Raw genomic sequence first — 27,091 nt, 5'->3', positions numbered from 1 at the left:
TGGCTTTACTACGTAACAGAGCACTCACAAGCGTTTTTAAAATTTACATGCAGGTCTGCCTTTCAAAATTCATCCTGCACTGCAAATCAGGGACTGCTTCTGTAACGTGGCAAAAATCTGGGAGAGCGCTTATGCATTCCATTGCCTCCCCCCTAAGCATTCTCCTGTTATTTTAGTTAAGTTTTTATTAGAACTGCTTCCTCTTCTCAGAGAGGGAAGAAATACACACTGTCTATAACATAACCTCTGGAATAAGTACTTGTATGTCAGAAAGCTGAGAAAGAACATTTGGGAAAGCCTTTTCTGTTGCTTACATTTGACCAAATGTACAAATAAAATATAATGCATCAATGCGTATTTATGTTGTTTTATGTAGTTTACTGTGAATGTTAATGTTAAGCAGTTTTCACTGTCGTTTTTAAACGGTTACATATTTTCACTGCTGTAAAGTATCTGTAGAATACTTACATGTTCTCTCAGTAATGGCGTGCTTTCTAACGAAGCTGAAGAAGTTTGGACTTCAGTTTTTATAAAAAAAAATATGACAGCGCTCAGAAGAGAAAAACATACCAATGAATACCACAAGTCAGATCAGAAGGATATAACATTTAGCATCCTGAGACAAAAGGTGTATTTGGAAGCATATTATTTTATTGTCATTACTACCCTAGACTCAGTTCAATACATTTTAAAAACACAATCGCTTTGAACAGTTTTAACAAACCACTTAAGCAGATGTAAACAGATTGATCTTATTTTAGTCTTTAAAGTTCTCTCTTCTATATAATGGTATTGAAATGTTTCTGTTGTGTGTATTTACAGACACATGCTAATAATAGCTGTGGTAGATAACAGTGCCCTTTTGTACAACACCACACACAGCCAAACATCTGCACAGAAATTCTGTATGCAGCAGCTTAAACCTGCACAGAATTGGTTTTGTGCTCAAGGGAAATTAGTCTTTCTGAGTCTTCTATCATGTGCAACTGGGAGAACACTGCTCCTACAGGACCTCATGCACATGCAGAAGGAGAAGGGGTATGGCTTAGCGATGCTCCAATGCACTGACTGATTAAAACAAAGAAGAAAGGGGAACATTTCTACTTTTATGCCCAGCTCCCAGAAATCAGGTAAGTGTATGTAATCAGAACAATGAGGTTCTGGATTGTTCTTTTAAATTATTTTTCAGCAAGATAATTTAATATTCTACTAATTCTTTCTCATAGCCATAAGCAGAACACCTCCCCTTGAAGAGTGATTTATCTCCTGCTGAAGCCATATGGATAGATACAAAAATATGCCAGCTTCCTCCAGAGGGACTAGGTAAATATGCACAGGTGCCACCCAGGAGGCTAAAATGAAACACGTGCTTCTGAGCTCTATGGAACAGTATACATATGCTTTGTGCAGCTTGCCAGGAAAACAAGTCTGGTAAGGGTCTTTTCCTGTGTTGATCACTTTTTTGTGATATCTCAGGAACTGGCAGGAAGCAGCTGGTGAGCTGAATGAATTCACCAGGCAGGAATAGTAGCACTGCTACTGTTCAGTGAAAACCTCTCAATATCATGTGCTACTACCATTAGTAAAAAGCCACAGCAGTCAAGGATGGTCTCTACCCTCTCCATGTTCTTAACTTTCCTCTTTTGTACATTTTTGGGGGTGTATTTTGTGCATCTATTGCTTCGCATCCCTATGGCAAGCCTACTGCCCCTGCATTTAGGGCCACTCTTCCACCCAACCAGCTGGAAAGCACTGACACTGCTACCTAACAAACACCACCTTTACTCTATGTTTGGCTCAAAACTTGAACTCACACAAATGACAAACTAATAATAAAATGAGAAGCCCTTCCAAAGATCCCAAAGGAAGCCATTATATGGCAGCCGTTGGAGGTTAGATAGACAGGGAGCTGTTACAATGATTGCACCACAGTCCTGACAATGTCTACCAGCATAAAACTACATTTCTGTGCTGAAATCTAGGTATGAAAACAAAACAAAAACCAAGAGGCATGGACAACTCAAAAATGTTGTGGTAAATCAATGTGCAAAGAATATTTCAATAGATTTGCCTGCTGGTTATATTTTTTCTGTGGTTATAAAATATATTTTTATATTACAAAAATCAATCATAACTTTTTACCTTAATAGTGAAAGTCCTGCTCCAATATAATTTAGGGCTGGTCTTGCTACCTCTTCTGGGTCAATTCCAAACCATCCAAACCTGGAACATTTAACTACTTACTCTTAGCTGCATAAATTCCATACCAAATACTATAAACTAGTCTTGAAAATCTTTATTCACAGAAATAATTCTGCTGAAGTTTATATTAGAAATATTGGATTGATGCTTCAGTTGGTTTGCACAAACCAACTGAAAAGAAATCTTAATTGAAATTGATTTTTTTAATGTGGGTATTCAAAAATCAAAGTTAATTTCAATTGCTTTATCAATCCAGGCTGAAGAAGACAGTGCTCTCATTTTATTTAAAAACCCACATTATTTACTCAATTATGCTAATAAACATGACTGGGCATTTTCTCCCTATTGAGGCAAAAGAAACAAAAAGAAAAGATAAAATAATTAATCTGACTACTTTCCACATTGAAAGAAAAAGATCTTTAATGTATCCTCTTTTCCTCTTTATCGGTGACAGTTCTTACACTCTAGCTGTTAACAAAGAAAGAGGAACATTAATAATGTATGATTTAAAACACTCACCTGGAACTTGCCCAGCCTGTCAGCAAATTAAAAGAAGCCCAGATCAAAAGACCAAGAGCTAAGCCTATAGTTTTAATAATAGGGACAACTGTGATGTTGCCTAAAAAAGAAAAAAATAAATAATAATAATTAAAAAAAAATCAACGACCCACAACACCAAAATTAAAATCAGTTATAAACTAGACCACAGTCTTCCATATTTCAGCTATCAATTTAGTCTGACAGTGTTCAGAAGGTAATACAGTTGAGGCAATTACAGGTCAATAGCATTTTTTAAAAATAAATATATTAAATCACAGACTTTTCCTCAACATTGTTTTAAAAGTTATTTTTGGTGCGAATTTCCTGCTTATAAAATAAAAAGTTGGAGGCATTAAGTAGGTAGTACAGCACATGCAGTACTGCTATTCACAGCTCCAAAACTAAAGCCCCATTAATAGCAGGACTAGAAAAGCCAAATAACTACCTCATATACGGAAATGGTTTTGGTGCTGTTTTTGTGGTAAGTTAGGATTAATTAAATCCTTTTCAAGGATTGGAACACTTACCTGTAGCCCACAGAAAACCTCCTACCATAGCCAAAGGCCAAAACTGGGGACAATTACGGATTAAATTGACCACCAAAGAAACTATCCAAATGGAAGCACAGAGAATCCATTGGAAGAACATTCCTATGAAAAAAGCAAATGTGCATGAGAGAAAAATGGCAGAACATTACAAGTGTGAGTCTCTTACCTCTGAGCACATGCTTTTTTAGCTTAAATAGTACAGAAAAAAAATGAAAGTTGGTCAGTTTTTGTCAATCTATTCCCTGCCATGCACTCTATTAATTACTTAATAAATTACTTAACAAATTGCTGGCCCAACCTTCAAATACATAAAAGTTCTGATAGTTTTCAGACAAAGAGGATATTACATTACTGAAAGCTTCTCCCACCACCCCAGTAGCAGCTAGTGCAGGTGACTGATCAAGACAAAGCTCCTTCAGGGTCCAACTCATTAATACAGAACACTGAGGATAGCAAAGTTTGGACAAATCAACCTTCACTGAATCTCTAAGGGACAACTAAACAGACTGTTTAACTTCATGCCAGCAAGGACTTTTACTTTAAACTACCCTTGTCCTTCTAGGACTGCATTTGGTACAAAAAAGAGTCTGTTAATGCACATAATAACATTAAAATAACACGGTTGTAGATATATTCCTCTGGTGATTGGTTATTGACTATGCTTCACATAAGGAAATATTACTTCTCGGAAAGGGTAGTCAGGCACTGGAATGCACTGCCCAGGGAGGTGGTGGAGTCACCAACCAAGGGGGTGTTCAATAAACGTTTGGATGTTGCGTTGAGGGATGTGATTTAGCTGGGAAGTATTGGTAATGGTTGGACTGGATGATCTTCTAGGTCTTTTCCAACCTTGATTATTCTGTGATTCTGTGATTCTGTGATAATCATGCAAATACAACATGAAACTAGTATCATAAATTCTAAAGAAATTATAAGAAAATAGAAGTGATGTTTCCTCTTACTGGTGTTATTAATTATAAGCATAAAAATATCCTTTTCTTATTGGTCTCATATTATCTCAGGTCCACAACCAAAGTGCAACATTCCAAAGTCCAACAACTTTTACAGTGTTATAAAGAAGACTGTATCCCCAGCACAGTAAAAGATTTTCACATTCTATTTGAAGATGCTCATTAAATCATCATTACTGTTAAAGTGTACAACTTTTTACCATATTCTGAACTAACACATTACTGCTTTATACTCTAACACCAGAAAGAAAGTTTAAGCACAGACACAGACTATATTGATACTTATAAGTCTACCAATAGAAACATTCACATTTGCAGGTGAAATACTATTCCTACTAGCAAAAATAATATAAGTAAAAATGTTAAGTAAGCTTACCATCACCAGTATCATATTTTTTAACTGGCACAAAATTTGTCCCAAACAGAAGAACAGCTACTGTGGAAGAGGTAAATCCAATAGCTAGATCTGTGCCATTGCTTATGTTAAAGGTATTGTAGGCTCTCCCAAAGCTCATTTTTGCACTGAAGGTGTCTCTTTTTGTAGAGTTTTGTTTGTTTGTTTTTCTCTGCAGGTCTTGAAAAATTCTGAAATCACAGAGCAGAATTAAACATGTTAAGTATTAGAAATACCACTCTAGTTCAGAAACCTCCAACTTAAAGGACCCTATGTTTCTCTAAGCCAGAAAGAACTGGGAACTAAACCATAGAATTCCATGCCATAAAATTGTAGTCACATGTCAATTAAGAACAGATGCACAAAACAATTGGTGCATTTCACGCTCAACTGCATAGAAATTGTATCTGAAAACACAACACCATGAATGCAGATGATTCAAATCTCTGAGACTTACAGGAAACCTTGCTGCCTAGGGAGACACTATACCATAACATTTTTACTCCTGTAGGCAAACTAGTCACACAGGTGTGTAAAAAAGCAAGGACTAGAAAATTAGATAAAACCATTACTGGAAGAAGCCACAGTAAATTGCAACCTCTCTTCCTACAAGTAATGAATTGGCATAGAGACTCAACAGATTGCCATAGTGAGCATCACATACTAAACCACAAGAATTGATCTAGTTGGTATAAAGAGGGAATAATGGTTCATCTTTTCCTCTAGGTAGCAGGACAAGCTGCTTCAACAGTTTCTCCTTTCATTCCACAGGATTACAAGTGAAAGCCATAGAATTTTTTCATCGCATGACAACCTCCTCTTTTGTTCTTTTAGTTGGAGACTCACCTTGAGATTACACTCAGCAGAAGTGTCCCATACACCTCTGATATGGATTTGACAGAAAAAGTGGCTCTGAAAACAGATATATAAGAAAAGTAAACATATAAGAAACAAATATATAAGAAAGGCACTTGGAATTGTAACCTTCAATAAGATATTTAACTGGCAGTACATATTTCAGTGGTTGTTTATCCTATACTCTAGATTTCCTCTTTTCAATGAAAGATTTTCACCGTTAAAAACAACCAATTACTCTGTGAGTATAAAGGGAGATATTTATAGAGGTATGCAATCCTGTTGTTGATGTAAAGCTGCTTATTCTGATTATAATGGTATCCCAATGCAGTTTGAAATTCCCCAGCGTAGTGGCCTAAGTGCTGCCTGGAGGAAAGAAGCTAAAAAAGGACGGAGTTAATTTTGCAAAATCAGCTAAGAGGTGCTGCAACTGAACTCTGTGAAAAGGAGGAGCTGAGCCTGTACTTTCATCTTGCTTAACCCTCCAGCCTCATCTTCTCTGGAGTCCTTAGGACATGGAAATCCACAGCTGCTGAGGTAGTGCTTTTGTCTGAGTTTCAGCAGAGTCATCAGCACTGGCTGAATTTAATCAGTTGTATTAGCAAGTGAAAAGTTCAGTCCCATAAGTACTGATACCATTCAGTTTCCATAAGTTATCTCCTTGAAAGATCATTTTTTCATTAAATACTTACAAAAAGACACAGATGACAAGACCTGGAGATACTGGATGCACTTCAATGATTGCGCAGCTTTAAGTGGGGAGTTGAACTATATGACTGTCAGAGGTCCCTTCCAAACTAAAATTAAGCCATGATCCAGTCTCAAGAGCAAACAATGTACTGACACACAGCATTAAGTCAACTACACTATTATTTTATTTTTCTTTGCATGTACTGGGACAATAACCTTAATCTTGGTTGGGAAAGTTTCAGAGGATTCCTGAAAAACCTCTTTTGTTCTCTACAATCCTGTAATTGCCAGATGAATAGCTAATGCACCTCCAATGGCTTACAGCTAACAAATACACAGCAGGGCTATTGCTGAAGTTGTCAGGATGTCAGAACACAGTGGCTGTATCTGCAAGTCAGAGACAGTTGTTTCTGTTATTTAAAAAAGTTCTTCAGTAAGTAGCCCTTACTGAAAGGGTTTCTAAGCTGCAGAGGAAATATAGTTTTGTTTGTATACATTGGCTTTATCCCACTTACTTCAATGGTTTACCTCACTGAAAGTTCGTGTTCTCTATTTTCACTGTTTCCTCAGAAATACACCACCATGTTCCTTTACTCATCCTTCACCCACAGGGCGGTGAGGCCAGAAAAGGTGGGGTGCCCCATCTCTGGAGGTGCTCAAGGCCAGACTGAACGAGGCACCGGGCAGCCTCAGCTGGTCTGGTGCAGGGGCAACCAGCTCATGGCAGGGCATTGGGACAGGGTGGGTACTGAGGCCCCTTCCAACCCAAGCCATTCTGTGATTCTACTACCTTCACTTACTGCAACAGTAACACAATGGTGCAGTCCTTGCAAACAGCTGCGTTAAGCTAGAAGCCAGCTCCCATCACAAGGTGGATCCACAGCACAGCCAAAATCTGAAATTGCTCATGCTTGTTTGTTTAGAAGCTGTATCTAATGCTACTAATTTGCACATTTTTCCTATTCCACATTTCCCATTAAGGAAGGGTATTTTCATCGTCATTTTAAGAGGCTCTTGTTGGCTCCTTGGTGGTGCAGAGGCTTGCTCGGGTGACCCCAGGCACACTAATGAGTTGCCAGACACGTGTTTCTGCTCTTCCCTATGACGATGCATTTGAAAGACAGGCCACACTTTCTCTAAGCAAGCAGCATGGAAAAACGGTCAGCTGAGCTCACTACGTTGCCAGACTCTGCTCCTCCTACCGAAACCAACACGTACCGAAAAGGAAGCCACGATCCGCAGCAGCTACCATTGCCTAAACGCCGCCATTAGGGGGAACACGAGCGAGCAGAGCGCGCCTGCGCTTCCTCGGGCTCACCCAAGCCAAGCACTCACGCACCGTTTGAGTAAAAACCCATAGCAACTGCAACCACCTGCCGCCCACCCTCCCCGGCTCACCCCAACTCCGCCGCACTGCCTCACCGGCCACCCCGCCGCTCCTCCCTCCCTCCCGGTCTGCCCCGCCCCTCGCATGGGCCCGCCTCCGCCCTCCGTCCCTTACTACGCTGCATTGCTTGGGCTGCTGCCGTCCGGTTTTGCCTGCGAGGCTCCGAGGCCAGCAGGCATCTGGGCTGAGGCGAGCAGCGGCCATAAGCTGCCACATTGTTCAATAATCAAACCCAAGTCGTAAAAAAGAAATATTTCACGCATATGTCATGGCGCTTCTCGCTGTTTGCCCTGTAAGGATCTGACCCACAGCAAATGAAGCATAGACTTATTAGTCAGCACATTTAGTAATGAAGCAAACATCTCTGTCCTCTTGAAGTACAGTTTCCAGATGCCAGCTCACGTTGACAGCTTTAAAAACACAGCACAAGCATTCTAAAGCAATGCTTTGTAAAGTCAGGTCTACGTTAACTGTAATAATGACAATTCCTTCTTGCAGCATAACTTCTCAAGCCTATAGTCCCCATACAGACGGGACTGCACCATTCCTCAGCCATTTCAACGTGCAAGTCTGTCCTTATGATAAACACAGATTGATCTGGTTTATTCTACAAATAAAGACACTGATGGTGGTGTGTTTCAGCAGTTACAGCAAGACAAAAAAAAAAGTAAAAAATATGTAATTCAGCTGTTCTATGCGTAGAAATGAAAAGAACTTCTGCCCATTGCCCTTTTCAATTCCATCTAATCCAATATTAGCTTTGCTATTCCAGTGCCCCTAAGCTTAGAGAGATAACACTAACTGTGGAATATGGGTATATAAATAAGAGACTTTAATGGACACTGATGGTAGTACTACAGAAATAATTTGCAGCAAGAAATAAAAACAGACTTGCAGGCTAAGTATAGGTAGGCAAATTGTGACAATTGAGGTCAGTGTTTGATGAGACAACTATCATAGTTCATTCTATTCTTTCAAAAGAAGTACCAGATTTTTGTTGAGCACAGAGAAATTACCCTTTCAGCTCACTTTTGTGCCCTGCTGCATCTTTGCTTTAGTGGTGATACAAGAAAGAGGATTTCTACCAAAGGACAAACATGTCCTTATCTTTCCTGAAACACAAAGAAAAGCTTGTTTTCCAAACAAGTCCAGAGCCATTTGTTGGCTGTTTTGTGAAATCTAGTAAGGCACTGGAACTGTACACAAGCACTAAAAAAAAAACCCAACATCTTAATGTGTTATCTTTTAAAGATCCAGAGAAGAAACTTAGATGCAAATATCTCTGCAGTTAACAAGATGTTAAATCCTACTTAGTTGAACGCATGCAACCATCCATTCCAATAAATTTAACAAGATGTCACTAAAGAAAGTTCTCTTTCTTGAACATGAAGAATTAAGGAAATACTATGGCCATAATAACAGAAATCATTAAAAAAATCTCCAGTGGTCATCACCACACATCAGGGCATACAGCACATTTTAGCTTCTAGGCTACAAAGGAAATTAGGAAGGAAAGAAATATCTTGTATCCCCTTATGATTCCCACCAGATAATCTGCGAAGAATTGCTGTAAGAAGATTGCATAGGTTGCAAAATTTAAAAGAAATGCCATGACAAATGAAAAGTATTAGTAACTGGAACAGGCAGTATTTCACAAATGCTTGATTGCCATGGACAGGTCATTGTACAATCTGCACGCAAGAACTGGACATTCGTGTATAGCTGTTGCAGTGTGATACATTCCCTGGCCTGTGCTATTAGCAGTGCGAGGTGAAAAGAATAATAATGTTCTGTGACAGCTGAAAGAAGAAAAGTGGTTACAAGCTTCATAGGAACTGTTTGCTTCCAAACTGTGTGCTTAAATGGTCTGTTTACTTCTCACTATTTATCTTTAAAGAGAGAAACCTGTCTTGAGCTTTTCAAAATACTTTATGTGTATGTGCATATATGCTCTCTGCCCTGATTTTACCCATGTAACTTGCTGATATTTTGCACTCACGTTGTATTTTTATTAGATGGAACACAGGAGGCTGCTCATAGGACCCATTTATGTTCTCTCTTAGTCAAAAGGGCACATTTAATCACCATTCCATCTTTCAGCAGGACCCTCCAGCATGTAAGCCTGATCTGAGAAGGTTCATATATTGCAACTCTAAAGTGTAAACAATTTTAAGCAAGATTAGCCGTATTTATACTGATATTATTGTCCAGAGCTTTTTGAATTCAGTAAACAAAAGTGGTGGTCAGTGAAAAAAAATCCACTCACAAAGTTTCATAACCACCTCAAACATAAGTGTATCCTTCAATCAATCTGTTCCCCCTAGGGTGTTAATTGTGGAACAGGCAATGTCCCTATTAGTTTAAATTGCAGCAAACATGTATGTTTTATTATTTTCTCCTTCTACCAGATGAGGAGTCAGAAGTCATAGCTTCACCACTACCTCACTGCTCAGCTCTGCACAAGCTCTTACTGCCTTGACTCTTCCATCTGCACAGTGACCGTGCTGTCCTCATTTTGGAAAGCACAAATAGAAAACCCTCCTGTTTAGTAACATATTAATAGCATTTTAAGAGCCACTGCTTGTTCTTTGTTTTTCCTCCCGAAAACTTATGATTCTCAAATGTTTCCAAATGCAGAGGGCCTTCTTAGAAAACCCTGGAAAAATGGGAATTTCATCTGTTAATTTGTGTGCAGTGCACTAGAGGGCCCTCAGGAGTTAGAAATAAATGGAATGCACTTTTGGAAGGCACTTACTTCACAGAACTTTTCATTACAGAATTTAAAATAGAAGAGGGTTGGTTGGTGGTTGGTTTTTTTTTTCATAACGTGAGGTTCATGTAAGTTTATAGCAGTTCATATGCAAACAACCTCCCAGTACAGTTAGGTTCCAAACAGTGTTTAACTTGTAATGAAGTACATGAATTTGTACTATACTTAAAACTAAAATATGGGCTGGAATTCTTTGAGAACGTCAGTTTTACAAAGTTATTTTTATTAACCTAAAGGAATTTACCAGAAAAAAGGATGAGTCAAGCTGAATAGGTAAGAGTTTTTATACTTTTATAGCAATAAATATACAGTATGCACTTATTCTGTGTTTCTTTGAAAGGATATATAAAGCACTGTGATTTTATTTGAAAAAACTACTGCTAGGTCCTATTTTATGGCTTCACAAGAGTGTAATTAAATGTCTTTCATTTTTAATGTGGGTTTATGAGTTATGTGAACTGTATTTACATTAAACTAGGGAAATTTGTAACTGCTACTTCATTTTTGTACTACTGAATAAATGCATATTTAACTGTTACAGTTATTGGTTGTTAATAGTGTGTAACTGACAGCATTTCCATAAGTGAAGCATTTCCTTTAGTAAAGGCTGTCTTATAAGAAAAAGATAACGATTTGAATTTGATAAGCTTTTCTTCTAACAGTGGCAGACAGCTAACTGAGATTACAATTTGAGCCTGTATTTCATTACTTTGGTGTTTAAGTTACACTGAAATTAGAAAGTGAAAGATGTATTTAGGTGCATATTCTCATTTAGTACTTCTGTCTTTTTAAATATAGAGCCACAGATGCTGAATGTGTGTAATGAAATGGTACTATTAACCATTTTCTTTTTGCAGTTTGCAAGGGAGAACTTCAGATATTTTAGGCTACAAGTGAGTAAACTCTGCTTACGTAGTTGGCTCCATTCATTCTCTGAAACCAATCACTTGCCCTGCAGTGGCTGATAAGAATTCAACAGCTTACAGAGGTGGAGTGTCAGCATCCTTAGTACTAAACACATTCCCAGGCATATCCATAGCCTCTGTCCATCACCCATGCAGGAAGCTTTTTGGGAAAGGAGAAATAGAAAACAGAGAAGGGAAATCATGCATCATCATCCTGGCTGGAGTGTACAGAAGACTGTGTGCCATTTTCATCATGCAGATTCACTACAGAAATGACCTTCTTTGATCAGCCAGGTAAAATAAAAAACTTGCTTATTTGTTGCCTGTGCTCCCCATGGACTGTGAGGCTGTGGACTTGCAGGCGCCTGAGGACAAGAAGGAATCTGCTGCTGGGCACTGCGTGTGTGATCTACCTGGGATTCCTCGTCAGTCAAGTGGGCCACGTTTTACCCCAATATAAAGGAGGATATGAAACTATCAGTTCCAGAAGTCTCCAGGATGCAGCGCAAACTTCTTTTCTGGGCATCCCACTGGACAGCACCCTGCCACCACCTAGCTTCCAGGAACCCAATCTGGGTGGCAATGGGACCTTGGTGCCACCTAATGTAGTTTATATCACCCTACGGTCCAAGCGCAGCAAGCCTGCCAATATCAGAGGCACAGTGAAGCCAAAGCGCAGGAAGAAACATGCAGTCCCATTGTCCTATGGGCAGCACTTCCCAAAATCTGATTTCACTGTCCAGAAAGAGATCTTTTTTCAGCAGCCGGGGAGGGACATTCACGCTGTGGATGCAATGGGAGCAACAACCTCTCTGGAGACAAGAAAACACCAACTGGATATACTCCAGCATAAGGAAATGGCAGTCAGAGCGAGGGGGCACCAGAGACCTGGGGGGATTTCTGTAAGGATTAAAGCACAGCCTCAGGCTGAGGAAAGTAACATCAGGATTTACAGTGAGAGCTCTCCCTCGTGGCTGAGCAAAGAAGACATTCTAAGCATGCGTATGTTGGCAGATTCACGGATAGAGAGCATCCAAGAACTACCTTCTCATAAAGCTGTCCTTGTAGTATTTGAGAGTGGCTCTAGCACCACGGGAACTGCCTGCAATCAGGGGCACTGTGGCATCATCAAAAGACCCCTTGACATGAGTGAAGTGTTTGCTTTTCATTTGGATAGGATCTTGGGGCTAAACAGGAGCTTACCTTCTGTAAGCAGGAAATCAGAGTTCTTCCAAGGTAATGCATTCCTATGATTTTCAGCTCCCCCATCCCACATTAACTACAGGACAGCAGCAGTTTTAACTTGCACTAGTCTGAGAACTAATCCCATTGCTGGAAGGGTGTAAAGCTGATGTGTCTATAATTTCTGTCTGCTAATTGTACTGTCCAAACAATGCAGTACTTCCAAATTTAGAATAAATACAAAAAACAGTTGAATTGCTGAAAGCAGTTAATGATTCACTGTCCATGAGAATTAGTAATGATTAAAAAAGAGGGAGTCAGTCACCTGTCCATCACATGGCATTGAACAAACTGACTAAAGAAATTCCATAAGGTTCCTTTTGATTCAGTGGATATTTGCCTTTTAAGTGTTATCATCAAATTTAATATTATTGAAGGGGAACACAAGAATTCACCTCTCAAACAGGCAGTAGGCAAAGGGATTTGTATTTTGTCAGGTAGCAACCTACTTAAGAAGGTAAGAGGAATTCCAGAAGAAGCTTGATGCTACTTGCATGCTACTAATACCACTGGGAACTATATTTATTTATTTAAATATTATGCTCTCTCCCCTCATTCTTCAAAAAATAACTACATCTCATTGAATCCTGCTTGTTGTTTTGAGGCTCATTACAGACTGTATATAATGTAGACAGAGAAATACTTGCAGAAAATGTTGCAATATGCTTTTTAACATGATTGGTTTCAGCAGTTTCCAATGAAAAACTTTGGCTTTCTATCCCACAGAGAAATAAAAGATTTCAGACATGCAATGCAAGTTAGAAGTCTACATCTAAGATAGCTACTTATTAAATGTCTGCAGCCTAATTGCTATTTTTGTTCAGTCACAAATCACAGCCCAGAAGGACTACGTTGCACTTTAGTGAATCATTGCTAAAGTGGCTGGCTATTTGTTTTTACTGTTCCATTTCTTACTGCTGAAATTAGCCTGAAGGAAATATTTATATTCCAGCCTGTCTCAAAAAAAGAAACATGTAACACGGGAATGGCTTTCTAAAATCTGATAGCAGGAAGAGGGCCTAGTGATCTCTGAATTGTTCCTGCTTTGTAGATGTTCCTTTTGGCAGCCTGTAGAACAATGTGAATGAATCTCTAGGAATAACAGTTCAGTGGCTTCTGAATATTATTCATACTTGCAGGGCATGGCAGATACATTATGCCTAGTTTATTTTTAGGCTCAAGATTTATTGCTATAGAGCTGTCATGAGGAATTAAGGTAGTTCAGTTAGAGGAATTCTGCACAGCATGGCTGCAGAGATGACAGACTGCAAGCCTCTGTGAACGACCGTTAGGCTAATTGCACATTGTGTTGCACAGCGTCTGTCACCTTACAGTATGTTTTGGACTGTCTGGGACAGACAGAGTCATTCTGCTGTCTTTAATTTTCCTTTCCACATAACTGGCTACGTTCCTATAGCAAGAAGAGTGTTGCTAGGTGATGAGAAGAGAAATAACATTATTTTGGTCCCACTTCATTTTTTCCAGTCTTAAGAGTGAACAGAGGATTTGGAACAGTTACTGTACCTTGTCTCTCTCCATTTCTTTAGCCTCAAAATATTCTGGTGCTCAGATGCCTCATACCTACTTGAGCTCACTACTATTTCATGCTTGTATTTGGCATAATCTTGAAACCGTCTTTATGTAGACAAAATTAACAAAAATGTATTCTTAAAAACGTTGTTAACAATTAGTGAGCTCATTTCTGTAACTTGCATGCATTTAAGGTGAGGTGGGCACTCCAAAGTTTAATACAGGATAGCTTGTGTTATTTGTGGTTGTTCATATGACAAAGACAGAGTTACATGGTTAGAGACTGTGAGCAAATGTACATAACTTCTGAACTGGCATCTCTCTCTCCATGACACACCCCTTTAGCTTGCCTCACTTGTGATGTGATGCAGCAGGACATGCTTGATGTAGCATTAAAATCTTAAAAAAAAAAATATGGGCTTTTCAAAACTTTCTTTTATTTTGTCAAAAGCAGTTCCAAAGATTCACATACTAAACCAGGTTTTGTTTCCTTTATTCCCACAATTCCCTCACTGATGGGTTTTCTTTAAAAGTCTAGCAAAAGGCTGTATGCAAGTTCTCTGTTCACAGCCCTCCCATTTCTCAGTTAATTGTAAACCCTCATAGATGTTGACTAAAACTTTTTTAGGTAAGATTATATTATTTTTCTATCATATATAGACAAATCAGGTATGATAACTCTCATTTTTATACTTAATTGGCCTAATGTAAATATTCTGGGGAGTGTAAGTGGGCAAAGCCCTTTCAAGTTTAATCTTACAGGCAGTGAGCATGATTCTGGGCATACACAAGTAGATACTCATTACTCCTCCTATTACATTGCATGAGCACATTGTGAGCTCCAAAACACCTATAAATAAATGATTTGTTTGTAAAACAGCAAGAACTATATAAAACTCCAGGTGCTGCAGAAGAAAGCAGAGAATGGCCCTTAGTGTATCTAAGTTCTGGTATACCTCAGGATGGAAAATCTTTATTATTTGATGATCCTAACCTCAAGAACAGAAAAGCCTTAAGCGCCTTTGCTATGTAGCACATCTTAGTCACAGACCAGCCTTAAGCCATAAAAGCCAAGTATGGATATCAGCACAGATTCTAGCTCTCTAGCTTAGCAGCTGCCAGGGATTGCTATGCCTCCAACCACAAATGAAGTGATAAGGGGTGGAGGGTTCACTCCCTCCTGCAACTCATTGCCAAAGGAAGAGAACTGGGTCCCCTTGGACCTTACCATAATGCAAAACTCTTACTCAGACTTCAGCATTTAACATACAGCAAATGCTGCACAGTTTTGTTACAACTCTTTGCCTGAGGCCTAAGCTACTGCATGCTGGCACCTACTTCTCTAACCCACAGTTTTCTATGGTAAATTTGGCTAAATAGGTTTGATCCTGTGAGAAGAGTAAGTATGTGTGTATTCGATTCAGTGGAGCCTCTGTACCTGAGACTGAGCCAACTGTTTGCCCAGAACTGCTTTTTGTTCCTGAAATGCCAGAAGATCTTCCTTTGAGTAACACTTTTCATGGTTAGTTAAGCGCAAATAGGTGAATGACTCATGAGATAGATAGCTCACTGGGAATACTTGTTATTTTGCTTTGCTGGCCTCAACGAGGTGATAAATGGAGCCATAGCTATTTCACCCATTTACCTTACACTATCAGCCTGCATTTGTCATTCCACCAAAAGTGGCACAAAAGCAGGTGAAGGCGTTATGAATGCCATTAATTTTAGTGCAAAGAACAAGAAAAACTAGCATTCCCTTATGCATTCAAAATGCTTCAAAGTGCTTCAGTTTATCTGTGCTTCTTCTGTCAACCTGAACAACTTACACTATCATGTCATACTTCTCCAAGGGGCACCAGGGGATGTATTTCCAGTATCTTGTTGGGTAGAGATGTTTGTGTGTAAGCATTAATGCAGTATACCTTAATTTGAATGTCCGTGTGCAAACAGGACAAATATTACAAATGAGGCGTACTGGCAGGACAAAGAACTGGCCTAAAATCATGTACTTTCTGCTTCTGTACTTTTTTCTCAATGTAATCTAAAACAAACTCTTAAATCCAAATGCTGCTGTCAGGCTCCCTCAGCTTTCCATACCAAGTTAGATGAGCAACTAAACTGTTCCTTTTAGATGTGACAGCGTTTAACCACTCTGCACTGCAGCAAAAAATGATGAGTTTGAAAAGGGCTCCAAGTACCTCCTGAAATACCTGCTGTCTTACTGAAGGTATCTTGGGTTTGTTTGAAAGTATTTTCATTGAAAGTTAGAGAAAATGCTCCTACTGTAAGTTAGTAGGCAAGGTGGAAGAGTAACATTATCATAGAGTAGGAAATAATACAAGAATGGTGGTGTAATAGATAGCCAAAGGTTATCTATAGGAAAAACTCACCAATTCTGATGCCTTCAGTCTAGATGGAAAATGCTGAGGCTGGTCACCCGAACTCCATGAAGGAACAATCTCCAAAAGTGATGATGCCATTGTGGTGGTCAGCCCTTAAATGAAGTCTGGGAGGGGTGGAGTCAGGCTCCATGTGTGAATTACCCTCACCTGTGCTCCCACAGCTAACCTTGCCTCAGCTGGTTAATCAGAGGTTCAGGCTATGATTACCAGTTTCCTATACAATTAGAAAGAGCATCTATGTGGTTAAAAAGCATGTAGTCCAATTTTAAAGTGATATGGCATGTGGATCTCTGAGATAATGCTGATGTAGAAAAAGCCAAACAGTGGTACATTGCTTAATTGTGAACAAAGCGGTTTGAGTACCTTGGGGCAGCCAAATGTGGTGACCTGGAATTTCTTTATTTTCTTATTCAGCTTTGGATTCCCTGGAGCAGGAACTTCTAAGGGCCAAATTAATTTTTAGAAATATTTTGATGCTGAAAAATCCACACAAATTACTGGGAAGGAGCTTCCAATACAAATCCTGAAGGCCTGTTTCAAGCAGTTTACCAGATCTTCAGGTAGCCAAGTAGTTAAATGGATCTGAAGCAGCAGGTGAAAAGGAAATGAAGTTAGTCTGCTTTGAGTAAGCTTCTCTGGCTCCCTCATAGTATTTCCTGCTTTCATTGTGAATTTATTAGGAGTTTTTGTAATCCTTAGGTCCTTCAGTAGCAGGCAAAGATGGCATCCTTGGGCATTAGAGCCACAGTGCAGCTGCAAGCAATAGAAAAACAGGAACCTTTTGTGTTACCATATGAAACTGATTTGGAAAGAGGCCCATTCAGGACAGATGGACTTATTTTGAAGTGTGCTGGACCTCCTCAGTTCTGGCTGTATCAGACTGGATGCTCTTGGCTGGGCCTTGTTTTCCATTGCTCTGTTAACTCTAACCCCATCCTCAGGAGGTTTGAATGAGAAGAACTGCCTACCTCCATGGGGTCATGCCAAGTCATACAGCTATGAATCATCCCCTTATCTGCTTTAATTCAGCAAATTTGTGTTTTCCTTCTAGAGTCAAAAACTGAAGTCACTGCTCTTTACCAAAGCTGCTGTTTTATATTCCCATAATTCAGTTTAAATTACAGAGTTGATTTTATTTTGGCTCATCTTTTCTGCTCTCATTTCCTCTGAAATGTAAATATTTCCTGTATTTAACCTTGCTCTTTTTTTTTTTTTTACTCATATTGGAAACTAAGATGTTATTCATATTTTTCAAGTATGTTACTATTATTTATATTACTATTTTAATATCATATATAATATATATAATTTATACATTAGATATAGTTTGTATGATACATATATAATATATAACTATTATTAATATTACTATTGTTTACCATGCCTGTGCTGAATAGACAGGAAATGTTTCTTTTGTTAGAAGGCAATTAATGTATTTGATTTGTTGAAAAAGTTGCAAGTTGCTTATACAAGTTGTTAACAAATGTCCAAAAACTGAAGATCAGATTTGATCCTGAAGGAAGCTGATTTTTTTCTTTTCCTGTATGGCAGTTTGCAGTGCATTTATAGACCTTCTCCAGCTGCCTTGGAAAAGAAGCTGAGCTGATGGCTGCCCTGACTTGACTAAAGTGATCTACAATATCAGTGATGGAGACAGAGTGAGGGAGATTGGGAAATGGCTATGATTTATGAAATTAAACTCCTAAACATTCGTTCAGGCATCTCAGCCTGAATATACGGGAGTGCTCAGCACTGTTCCTCTCCCATCAGAGGAAACACGCTGATGTATGTTGCTGATCATAGTGAAAGGACACTTTTTGGGTTCCTAAGGACAAATCAAGGATCTAATCAAGGAGGGCAGTTAAAGAGCTAGAGTTTGCCTTAATTTGAGAAGTGCCTTGTATGCATATGTCATGGCAGAGAGAAGATAGTGTACATTTGGATGTTGGAAAAGAGTTTATTTTTCTCTGCTTTTCTTAATGGAGCAGACAATGGGACATGATTGTGCATGGGGTCTAACATCCTTAGGTCATTCTGAAAGTAATACCTCCTATGTATTTCCATGGACACTAGGACAGATACAAAGAGCACAGTAGCATTATTTGATAGTACAAATTATCTGCTACAAAATTCTCTTTTTGAACAGTCACCACCATTAGCTATGCATTTTCACAATTGATGGACAGGAGCCTGCATTATACATTTGTCAAAATCTTCACCAGCAGAGGTGACCCACAGTCACTATTGCTGAAGCACACCACCCACCCCTCACCATGCTTACATCCACTGTTAATCTCTTAAGTATTCAGCAAGCATCAATAAATATCAATGGGTGCCATTTTTCCCACATGGAGGAATTCAGTGACACACCTGTGCTACTTACACACTTCCAAGTCAGATGCCATTTTGGTAGATTGCCCCTCTGCTGCCACCTGCCACACAGCAACAAAATATAAAGGAATATTGGTGGGAAGGTTCTACTGCTGTACCACCAACATCCTCCTCTGACATCACCAACATAGTAAAATAGCAGGCATTGCTTTTGTGGCAGTTCTATTTTGTTGGCAGTACAGTGGTGGATCTTTACATATAATTCACTGCTAATTATGGGCAAAGAAAATTTCCTACAGTCAGAAGAAGGTGCTGTGTGGAGATCCATCAACCCTTCTCACTTCTTACAGATGGAGAATTCACATTAGCAACTTCTACCTCACTGTTCATCACTGATGCCAATCTTTTATGTTCTGACATCCATCCAGGTTGCTTCTGGAGAAGCTGCCTTGGAACTCATTGCCTTCATGAGAAAAGGAGAGCTGCATTTTGGATATATCTTTATGTCCAAGTTCATATGGAGGACAAACAGTTTAGGCTGCACAAGTTGCACACATGTAGCATGTAGGTTTACAGACCTTCAAGTTGGTTATAAATAAATGTTAGAACTTTGCACACATCCGAACTCCTGCTAGTAAATAAATGGTTTGTAATTAAGTGATTCCTACTCTCCATAACAAGGCATGGTATTTTGGTCTTCTATCTGAAAAAAAATAAAAATAAAAGATTTTAAAGTTTTAATAAACCACAGTCAGTTCTTTGTCCTTGACTGCTTAAGGTAGCAACAGAAGCATTGCATTGGCAGTGAAAAGTGTCCAGTATTCTTAAGAAGACACATGTGCCTGTTATTAGATATTGGGTGAAAAATCTCTTAGCTTATTTTAATTTTTTTAAGTGGTTCATTCCCACTAAATACTACGAAAACTTGGAATTACCATTGCCAGTGCACTTGACTGAGGGATTTCAAGGAAAAGTGGAATACTTTCTACACAGAATAAAATAAAATACCAAAATAGTTGCTATATAAAACAGCTCTCATGTTCTATGTGTGTATGAAAAAAAAGAAATTGTCAAGGTGTTTATTCATGCTAAGCTAACACTACACTGGTCTTGTACATCATTTCAGGACTGTGAAATCATAAATTATAAGCCTACAATACTAAAAATAACAAAATAAATCCACATCGAGTATAGGATTTGTAGTCTTTTTATGCCCATTGTACAGGAAAATACACTTTGAGAGAAGTTATCATCTCTTGTAAGTCATCATCGATTCACTGCAGAAACTTCGTCACTGGTTCACAGCAGCATTAGGCTACTAATCTACCTGTGCACTTTATAATACTTTAGTATGTGACTTAATATGTTAATCTCCTGCAAGCAGAAAAAAACAGCTTTCTGCATACTGAAGGCATTTATGTCTGTGCTTCTTCCATTCTTTTGGTGGCTGGTTTTGGATGTGGAATAAGACCACATAAACCAAAGGATGTTAAGTTATTAGCCTGTGGCAACATTTTTTCCACCACATCTGTAAAACACTTTAACCATGGATGTTTAGGCAATGTCTAAAGTCAGTCTGACAGTATCCCAGAATAACTATAACCTATTTCTCCTTTTTCAGCTGGTCAAGCCTGTCCTGTTATTCTCTGGGATTCCTCCCTGAGTCCAACTGATAACAATACTCATTCTTCAGTGAGATTAACCTGGGGGAAATACCAGCAACTGCTGAAGCAGAAGTGCTGGCAGAATGGCAAAGTTCCCAAAGATGAATGGGGCTGTACTGAAATCCATCATCATGAGTGGTCCAAGATGGCAGTCTTCGATTTTCTTCTGCAGGTACAACATTTAATGAGCACATATCTGCCTCAAAAATCATATAAACACATGTGGGATCTTAGAAAAGTCTTTTTTTTTTTTTTTAAATGCAGAATTTGAACTTGTTCCTGGTTATGTATGACAAAAATGTTCAAAATGAATTGTAGTCAAGGAAAGATCAGAAACTAGACTACCCCATTTTGTATTACTTCACCTCTGAGGCAGGCACAGTGTTTCTCTGCACATAGTTTTTGATAGCCTCCACAGCTGTAAAACACTTATGATAAGAAAGGGTTCAGCTGCTTAGCTTTGGTCAGGTGAAACTGGGGTCAAGACATTTAGACTTAATGACCATAGCTGCCATTTTTCAGTTAGGTACTGCACATCAGCATGAGCTTTCCAAGCAACACCGCACTAGGGCTTTGTCCTGTGGTATCGTAGTGTGACCACAGTTACACAGCAGAATATTAATACACTCTCTGTATTAAGAAGGACTGAACTAACTACCTGCATGTGGCTGGCAGCTGATTTTATACACCCCTTAGCATTGCTTTCAATTGCCTCTGCCTGCCCGACAGGTGTGAGTAACTGAGCCTCCTGCAGCAATTACTGATGTTTATAAAGCTGTTGGTATTTTAAATTGCATTTAGCACTAGTTTTATGCACTGTGATTGAGCGTTCATATAATTAAACTTTTCAGTAGAGTTTCATTTCTTGAAATATAAGAATCATTCTGCTGTACGCATAGCCTATCCCTGCCCTTCTCAGGTCTGTTATAGGATTAATGAATGCTTCCTATATTTGCATTTTTGCAGTCTTGTTAAACAGAGCATAAAATTTTTCTCTGAAAATATATTGTTACTTATTTAAAGACTCCATCTTTAGTTCTACTATCAGCAAGTAACTCTTAGAAAGTGGCATAAAGTCACACACGAATTATTTTGCTTCTAAACATAACATATCCCAACAGAAATAATGTGGAATTCTTGTTTTCTTGAAGGAAAGGTCAGTTAAAGTACACTTCTAAGGTGGAATTTTTATCCTCTGTGCATTTAAGATAGAATCAGAATGAGTAATGCAGAAAATATAAAGGGGATTTGAAGAACTAAGGTACCTGTGTAAAATGCTTACATTGGCTGTGTTGTGGAGATAATCTAACATCTTAGAATTTCAGGAGCATAAGCACCATGATGGTCTGAGACTGTTCAAGATAAAGAGGCCATCAGGTGTAATAATCTTAAATCAGTTCAAGAAAAAAAAAAAATCTTAATAATCTAAAGCCTGATCTGGTAAACTACAAACACTGCTGTAAAAAAAGTGCTTCATAAATCATTCAGTATAACAGTGAAAAGTTAAACATACTTCCATCAAAGAAATGCCTTTGGTGCTCTTAAAGAGGTTCCTAATCTCTGGATTCAAATACTGTAAACCATGGGAGCAGGCTAACAAATGCTTGTTTTTGGCCTTCACCTTGGTTCTTCAAGAACTCAGGTGAAGTAAGGATGCTAAAAGTAAAAATGACTTCTTCAATTTTCACGTGCATACATAAATACATTTCAACAATGAGTACTAAGCTGTTAAGGCTCAGTTCCAGAATATCACCTTGTTCTAATGCTGTAATGTTGTAGTGCATACAGATAGCTTCTTTGTAGGAACACAATCTACTCACCTATTTAATGCATGTAATGAAATGTGGTAGGGATGAAATAGGGCTACGTACAAGAGGAGTCTTGAGGCCACTCCTTTGCTTTTTGACAATGAATTCAATGGGAAATGAGCTAGGACACAGCACAGCAGAAAAGAGGAAGAAATCTAGTTCACCCCCCAGGATTTCCTTAGTTGAAGATAAACACTCCCACCAGGACCAGCAGCAACGGCACTGCATGTTTGAAAGGAAAAAAGAACTCTCAGGCTTTAATTTGATGGACAGTAACAGGAGATCTTTTAAACATTCCTCAGAGTTCTACATTAGAAGTCATAATACTTCATTTCACTGAGGTGTCAAAAAATAAGACTAATTTTAGGAGGCTTTATGTTTCTTTGATCAGTACTATACTCATGCCTAGAGCAGCTTTAAAGGTTAGCACAATACAGTGAACAAGAAGGGCAAAAAGAAAGATTTACTATTGATTAGTTATTCATTAAGCCTAAATGCATCTTACCTCACTTCTGCTCCAAAACACCAATAAAAAGAATATGGTTCCCCAAGGGAAGGCAAGCCTGGAGTTGAGGGCAGCCACAAAGCAGGCCTGGCAGTGCCTAGCACATGGCACAGGGCCATCAAACCAGAACCCCCTAGGCAGCTTATCCAGTAGCACCAAGTTAAAGGATAAGAAGCATATACAACCCCAGTAGGGACTAAAAGATAGGTGAAGAGATGAATCTGAGCTTAAATAGGGCTCCTGGGCTTATGGGCAATGTGTGAAGGTCTCTGATGAGACAGTTTGAGGCAATTAAAGCCCACCTGTGCACTCAGGGTTCTACCAATACTGTTATCTCATCAGCAGGAAATAGGAGTACCTGTGAAGTGTGATATATCTTTCCATGCTCAGCAGTTAGCCTAAAATGGCATCCTTTGCTCAGGGAGTGCTTAGTTCTTGTCATTGTTTACGTAAGGACCAGAAATGACTAGGTCAGGAGAGATGCTTAGCATTTACACTGCTAAAGTTAGACCACAAGTATTCCTCCAGCTAAGTGCTGTGTGATGTCTGAGTGAGTGTTCCCATGGGAAACTATAGTCCAGACCTTGATGTCGTTAAAATATGCATCACAGAACAACTTGGAGAGGCTTCTCTGTGGTTACAAATCTGCTCTTCGTTCCTACATGTGGTGGCTTTTGGTTGTTTAACGTGACCCTTACCCATCTTTAAAAACAAATGAAAAATGTCCACGTCTGATAGAAAACCAAGGTCTTTTGTGCCTGCCAGGCTGTGCTATTTCTATTGTGCTCCCACAGACAGCATGTAAAAAAAAACCTACAGCCTTTGGTAAAACTTGAGTTGTACTTCCCAGTTGTTATTTCAGTTACAAAGTGGCATTGTTCCATTATTTTCAAAGAATTTCTGCTGACATAACAAATCAAGGCCATAAAATGGATACAATACACAGTCTAGCAAATTGCTTTTAATGGTATGAGAAATCTGTGGACCAGGTCTTTAATGCCATTTCTCTGCTGCCTTTAATTACGCTTCTTCTGGGCTTGTTCTCTTGCCAGCTGTGCTAGTGAGCAATGTCTGACAGTGGCACCATGCCCCAAATACTTTGATGCTGTTCTCACTCAGCGCTCTGCTGTGCTTGGTTTTAGATCTATAACCGGCTAGACAGACACTGCTGTGGATTCAGACCTCTGAAGGAGGATTCCTGTGTGCAGCAAGGACTGGCTCTGAGGTGCAGTGATCAAGATGCTGTTGACTTGACGCACATAGTGCAGAGAAGGCATGATCAAAGGCACTTGGCCTTTATAGACAATAAAGGTTTCTTTGACAGAAGTGAAGACAATCTCGACTTCAAAATACTACAAGGAATCAATGAGTAAGCTTTAAGTTAATATTTTTGTAAAACGAGTTGCCATACTATAATAAAAAACAAGGGACACTAAGTTACTGGAATAAATAGCAGCAGTCCAAGAAACATGTAATGAATTATAGGATGTGTGAGTAATCTTACTTGTATAAAAGATACTGTTATCTCCTGAGTCACAGTCTATATTCGTAAAACTGATTGCTAAACCACAACATGAATATTGCAATTCAGAGTGATGGCAAAACTGATGATTTTCTTTGTGCTTTACCAGATTCCCCGAGTCTGCAGTTTCAGTGCTGAGGAGCCAGCGTTTGCGGGAGAAGTTGCTTCAGTCTTTGTTCCTTGACAAAGTATACTGGGAGAGCCAAGGAGGCAGAAAAGGAATTGAAAAGCTTATTGATGTAATAGAAAGGAGGTCCAAAATTCTTCTTACTTACATAAATGCACATGGAGCCAAAATACTGCCCATGAATGAATGAGCTTCTGAGAGATAGTCTTTAAAATAATTCGTGTGGAGCAAAAAATGGGAGTAAAATTGATTTATTTCATAGGTTTCCTTAATTTTTATTTTTCCAAACTTTCTAATGTGTTTTTGAATAAGAAGCCTTGCATGGTTTAAAAGCATCATTTAAACATCAGCTGCAGCTCAACACAATGCACTTCTAGGTCATCCGTGATATAAAAAAATGCCAAACAAGAAATGATACAGAAATAAGTATGCACCATGAAGACTCCTTCTATTAAACCGTTTGAAAATTAGCAACAAGGTTTTCAGTACATTGGTCTGGATTTCCTCATTCAAATCAGTAATGCCTTATTGAAAATTTAAATGGGAAGAGAGATATTAGTCACTTCATGCATCAGTGGAAATTCGCCATCACATCTGCATGCTGAAACTTACAGGAATTTTCACCTGTCTGATACGGAGCATGCTTCGCCATTAGTAATTTTTTACGGTGTACTATATCCAGTACAGATTGGTTTGTTGTGTGGCTGGATCATCTGATATTTCTGTCTATTGATTAACTGTGTGTTAGTCACAGAATCATCCTTTATTATCACTTATTTTTTAGAAATTTAGCTCTAGCTTTGTGTAAATACGCTGCTAAATTAAGTGTACATGTTTGTTTTTGCAACATTCATGATAGGTTTTTAGAATATTATCAAAAGGCAGATGTAAGAATGAAGCAAATGTTAAAATCAGAACAGAAAATGTTTCTGCTGCTTGCTTAGATCTTGCCAGCAATCCAAGCTCTGGTTTTACGTTAAGATTGACCATTTTGATTCCAGCTGATGGCTTGGCACAAGAATTCCCACAGGTAAGGTTGGTAGAGAAGCTTGGACAAGCACTTTAGGCTCTCAGCCTGGATCTATTCCAGAAAATACTCTATTCAAGAAGCAAAATATCAACTGATATAGTCTATCCCAAAATAAATCTTCTACCTGTTTAGAAAGGCTCTTACTTTTTTTTTGTAAATAAATATCATGTTTTTGCTGAAGTTAAATGCTTTCATCTGTTCTTCATGTATAGTGGAAAAAAACCCACCCAGTAACATAGGGTTTGTAGCATTTAAAGATATATTTGGAAATGCTTGTGTAATATTTTTCATTATTAGAAACTGAAATGTTGATGTGGGTGGGTGAAGTTAATATCTTTAATAACTGCAATTCCACTGCAGCTAAAACAGATTTTCTTTCTTACTATCAGAACATCTATTAACAATAGAAGAAATAGATCTAATTATAGGCAGAGTTAAAGACTCAATAAAATCAGAAGAATTTGGCCATCTTTTATTTTATTCTGCCAGTAAAGGGCAGATGCATTCATAAAATCTTCCTAGAATTTAACAATTGCCTTGAGAGGACATGTTTTTAAGTGCCTTGGACTTTTTAATAACAGCAAAGTAGAATTTTATAGGATTTTCATTTTGTCTCTCTCTTAAAATGTTATGTTAGCCAGATATTTTCTATCACAGAAACAAAAGCATTAATGTAGCTTGCATTGAGCCTAGAGAGAGAGATAGTCCTCTGGATCCAATTCACATGGTACTCCTGTTGCATTTATCATAAAGTTCACTCTGATGAGCATTACAATCAATTTGTCCCATTTTCTAGCCTATTTTCTTCCTGCTAAATATATTTCAGTTGGATTATCAGACACTGGTAAGAGTGAAAGACATGACTCTCAGCTGCACTGCATTTAGAAGGCAGCCAAGGAAAGGTACAGCATTGCAGCTGATCATGAAAGAATGGGGATTGGAACTCTTCTAGTTTTAAGAAACCTCTTCCACTTCTAAGAAATCACATTCAAAGAGCTGGAGCATCTCTCCTGTGAAGTGAGGTTGAGAGAACTGGGTTTTGCTCAGCCTGGAGAAGAGGTAATCTGCAGGGCAGAATGATGTCTAGTCTTCATAGAAAGTCTATATTGTCTAGGCACATCAGGACTTCTCAGAACTCTGCAGGGACTGATGTTCAGAGTGAATATGCAAAGCAGGATAAGCTCTGCCATGGCCGCATGGATTGCCCCTCTCCAAAGGCCAAGAAATAATTCTTTCTCTGATCTGAGTTTGGCTCTCAGAGGTGATGTGTGTGCTGCATCATGTTCTCACCTTATGTCTTAGTATTATTTTACATGTAGCTGGAAGCATTGCTGTCTGTGTTGTATTAAAATACTTTGTTGCCAAGTCCTACCAACTCTCTTGTCTTCAGACAGTCAGGAGAGGCTTGAGGAGACTGGCAGTGGGACTGGATTGCAAAATGCTTCTAATTCAACAATGTTGACAACAAACTCCTGGAAGTGCCTTTTCTTTCTGACGTTTGTACTGTTGTGTATCTTTGTGCTTGAGTTTGGTGCAAAGTATAATTGGTAGAGGGCCTATAAGTACAAGTTCTCATTTTTTTCTTACTTTCAAAAATGAAGAATTCTGTACTTTTTGAGTGTACTTGGGTAAATGCTCCAGTAAAAAATACAAAAGATGCACTTTGTA

General features: G+C 38.7%; 2 protein-coding genes and 1 long non-coding RNA gene across 8 annotated transcripts in view; 1 reads left to right on the top strand and 2 right to left on the bottom strand.

Annotated features, from left to right (window-relative positions):
- Nucleotides 1-16,444, bottom strand: part of TMEM144 (transmembrane protein 144) — a 23,538-nt gene extending 7,094 nt beyond the window's left edge. For 3 of the 6 annotated variants that reach the window (XM_015860923.2, XM_015860927.2, XM_032444242.1), the window contains exons 1-7: nucleotides 7,599-7,654; nucleotides 5,502-5,567; nucleotides 4,638-4,846; nucleotides 3,270-3,392; nucleotides 2,722-2,821; nucleotides 2,143-2,223; nucleotides 469-550 (exon numbers count right to left, since the gene is read on the bottom strand). In XM_015860923.2, coding sequence (XP_015716409.1) covers nucleotides 469-550; nucleotides 2,143-2,223; nucleotides 2,722-2,821; nucleotides 3,270-3,392; nucleotides 4,638-4,776 — 525 coding nt within the window. In that variant the 5' untranslated portion in view covers nucleotides 4,777-4,846; nucleotides 5,502-5,567; nucleotides 7,599-7,654. Of the gene's footprint in view, nucleotides 1-468; nucleotides 551-2,142; nucleotides 2,224-2,721; nucleotides 2,822-3,269; nucleotides 3,393-4,637; nucleotides 4,847-5,501; nucleotides 5,568-6,202; nucleotides 6,224-7,418; nucleotides 7,579-7,598; nucleotides 7,655-16,424 lie in introns of those variants that run through there. The other 3 variants (XM_015860926.2, XM_015860925.2, XM_032444241.1) reach the window with 3 other exon arrangements.
- GASK1B (golgi associated kinase 1B) lies at nucleotides 10,370-27,091 on the top strand. Its single transcript, XM_015860922.2, has 5 exons — nucleotides 10,370-10,630; nucleotides 11,215-12,498; nucleotides 20,389-20,603; nucleotides 23,887-24,113; nucleotides 24,376-27,091. The coding sequence occupies exons 2-5, from the start codon at nucleotides 11,535-11,537 to the stop codon at nucleotides 24,581-24,583; spliced, it is 1,614 nt and encodes a 537-aa protein (XP_015716408.1). The 5' UTR covers nucleotides 10,370-10,630; nucleotides 11,215-11,534; the 3' UTR covers nucleotides 24,584-27,091.
- Nucleotides 18,380-22,969, bottom strand: LOC107313032. Its single transcript, XR_001554750.2, has 3 exons — nucleotides 22,745-22,969; nucleotides 22,252-22,461; nucleotides 18,380-19,470 (listed from the first exon to the last, which is right to left on the bottom strand). It is a non-coding gene; the product is annotated as an uncharacterized LOC107313032 (long non-coding RNA).

The sequence above is a fragment of the Coturnix japonica genome, chromosome 4, assembly GCF_001577835.2.
Source record: "Coturnix japonica isolate 7356 chromosome 4, Coturnix japonica 2.1, whole genome shotgun sequence".
Taxonomy (NCBI): domain Eukaryota; kingdom Metazoa; phylum Chordata; class Aves; order Galliformes; family Phasianidae; genus Coturnix; species Coturnix japonica.
Note: the sequence above shows the minus strand (reverse complement) of the source record. Positions and strands in the feature narration are given on the sequence as shown.

Excerpts from the sequence above, each read along its gene's own strand:
- GASK1B (XM_015860922.2), top strand. The coding sequence starts at position 11,535 with ATGACCTTCTTTGATCAGCCAGGTAAAATAAAAAACTTGCTTATTTGT. Across the intron at positions 20,604-23,886 it reads TCTTCGATTTTCTTCTGCAG|ATCTATAACCGGCTAGACAG; the intron begins GTACAACATTTA and ends GCTTGGTTTTAG. Across the intron at positions 24,114-24,375 it reads ATACTACAAGGAATCAATGA|ATTCCCCGAGTCTGCAGTTT; the intron begins GTAAGCTTTAAG and ends GTGCTTTACCAG.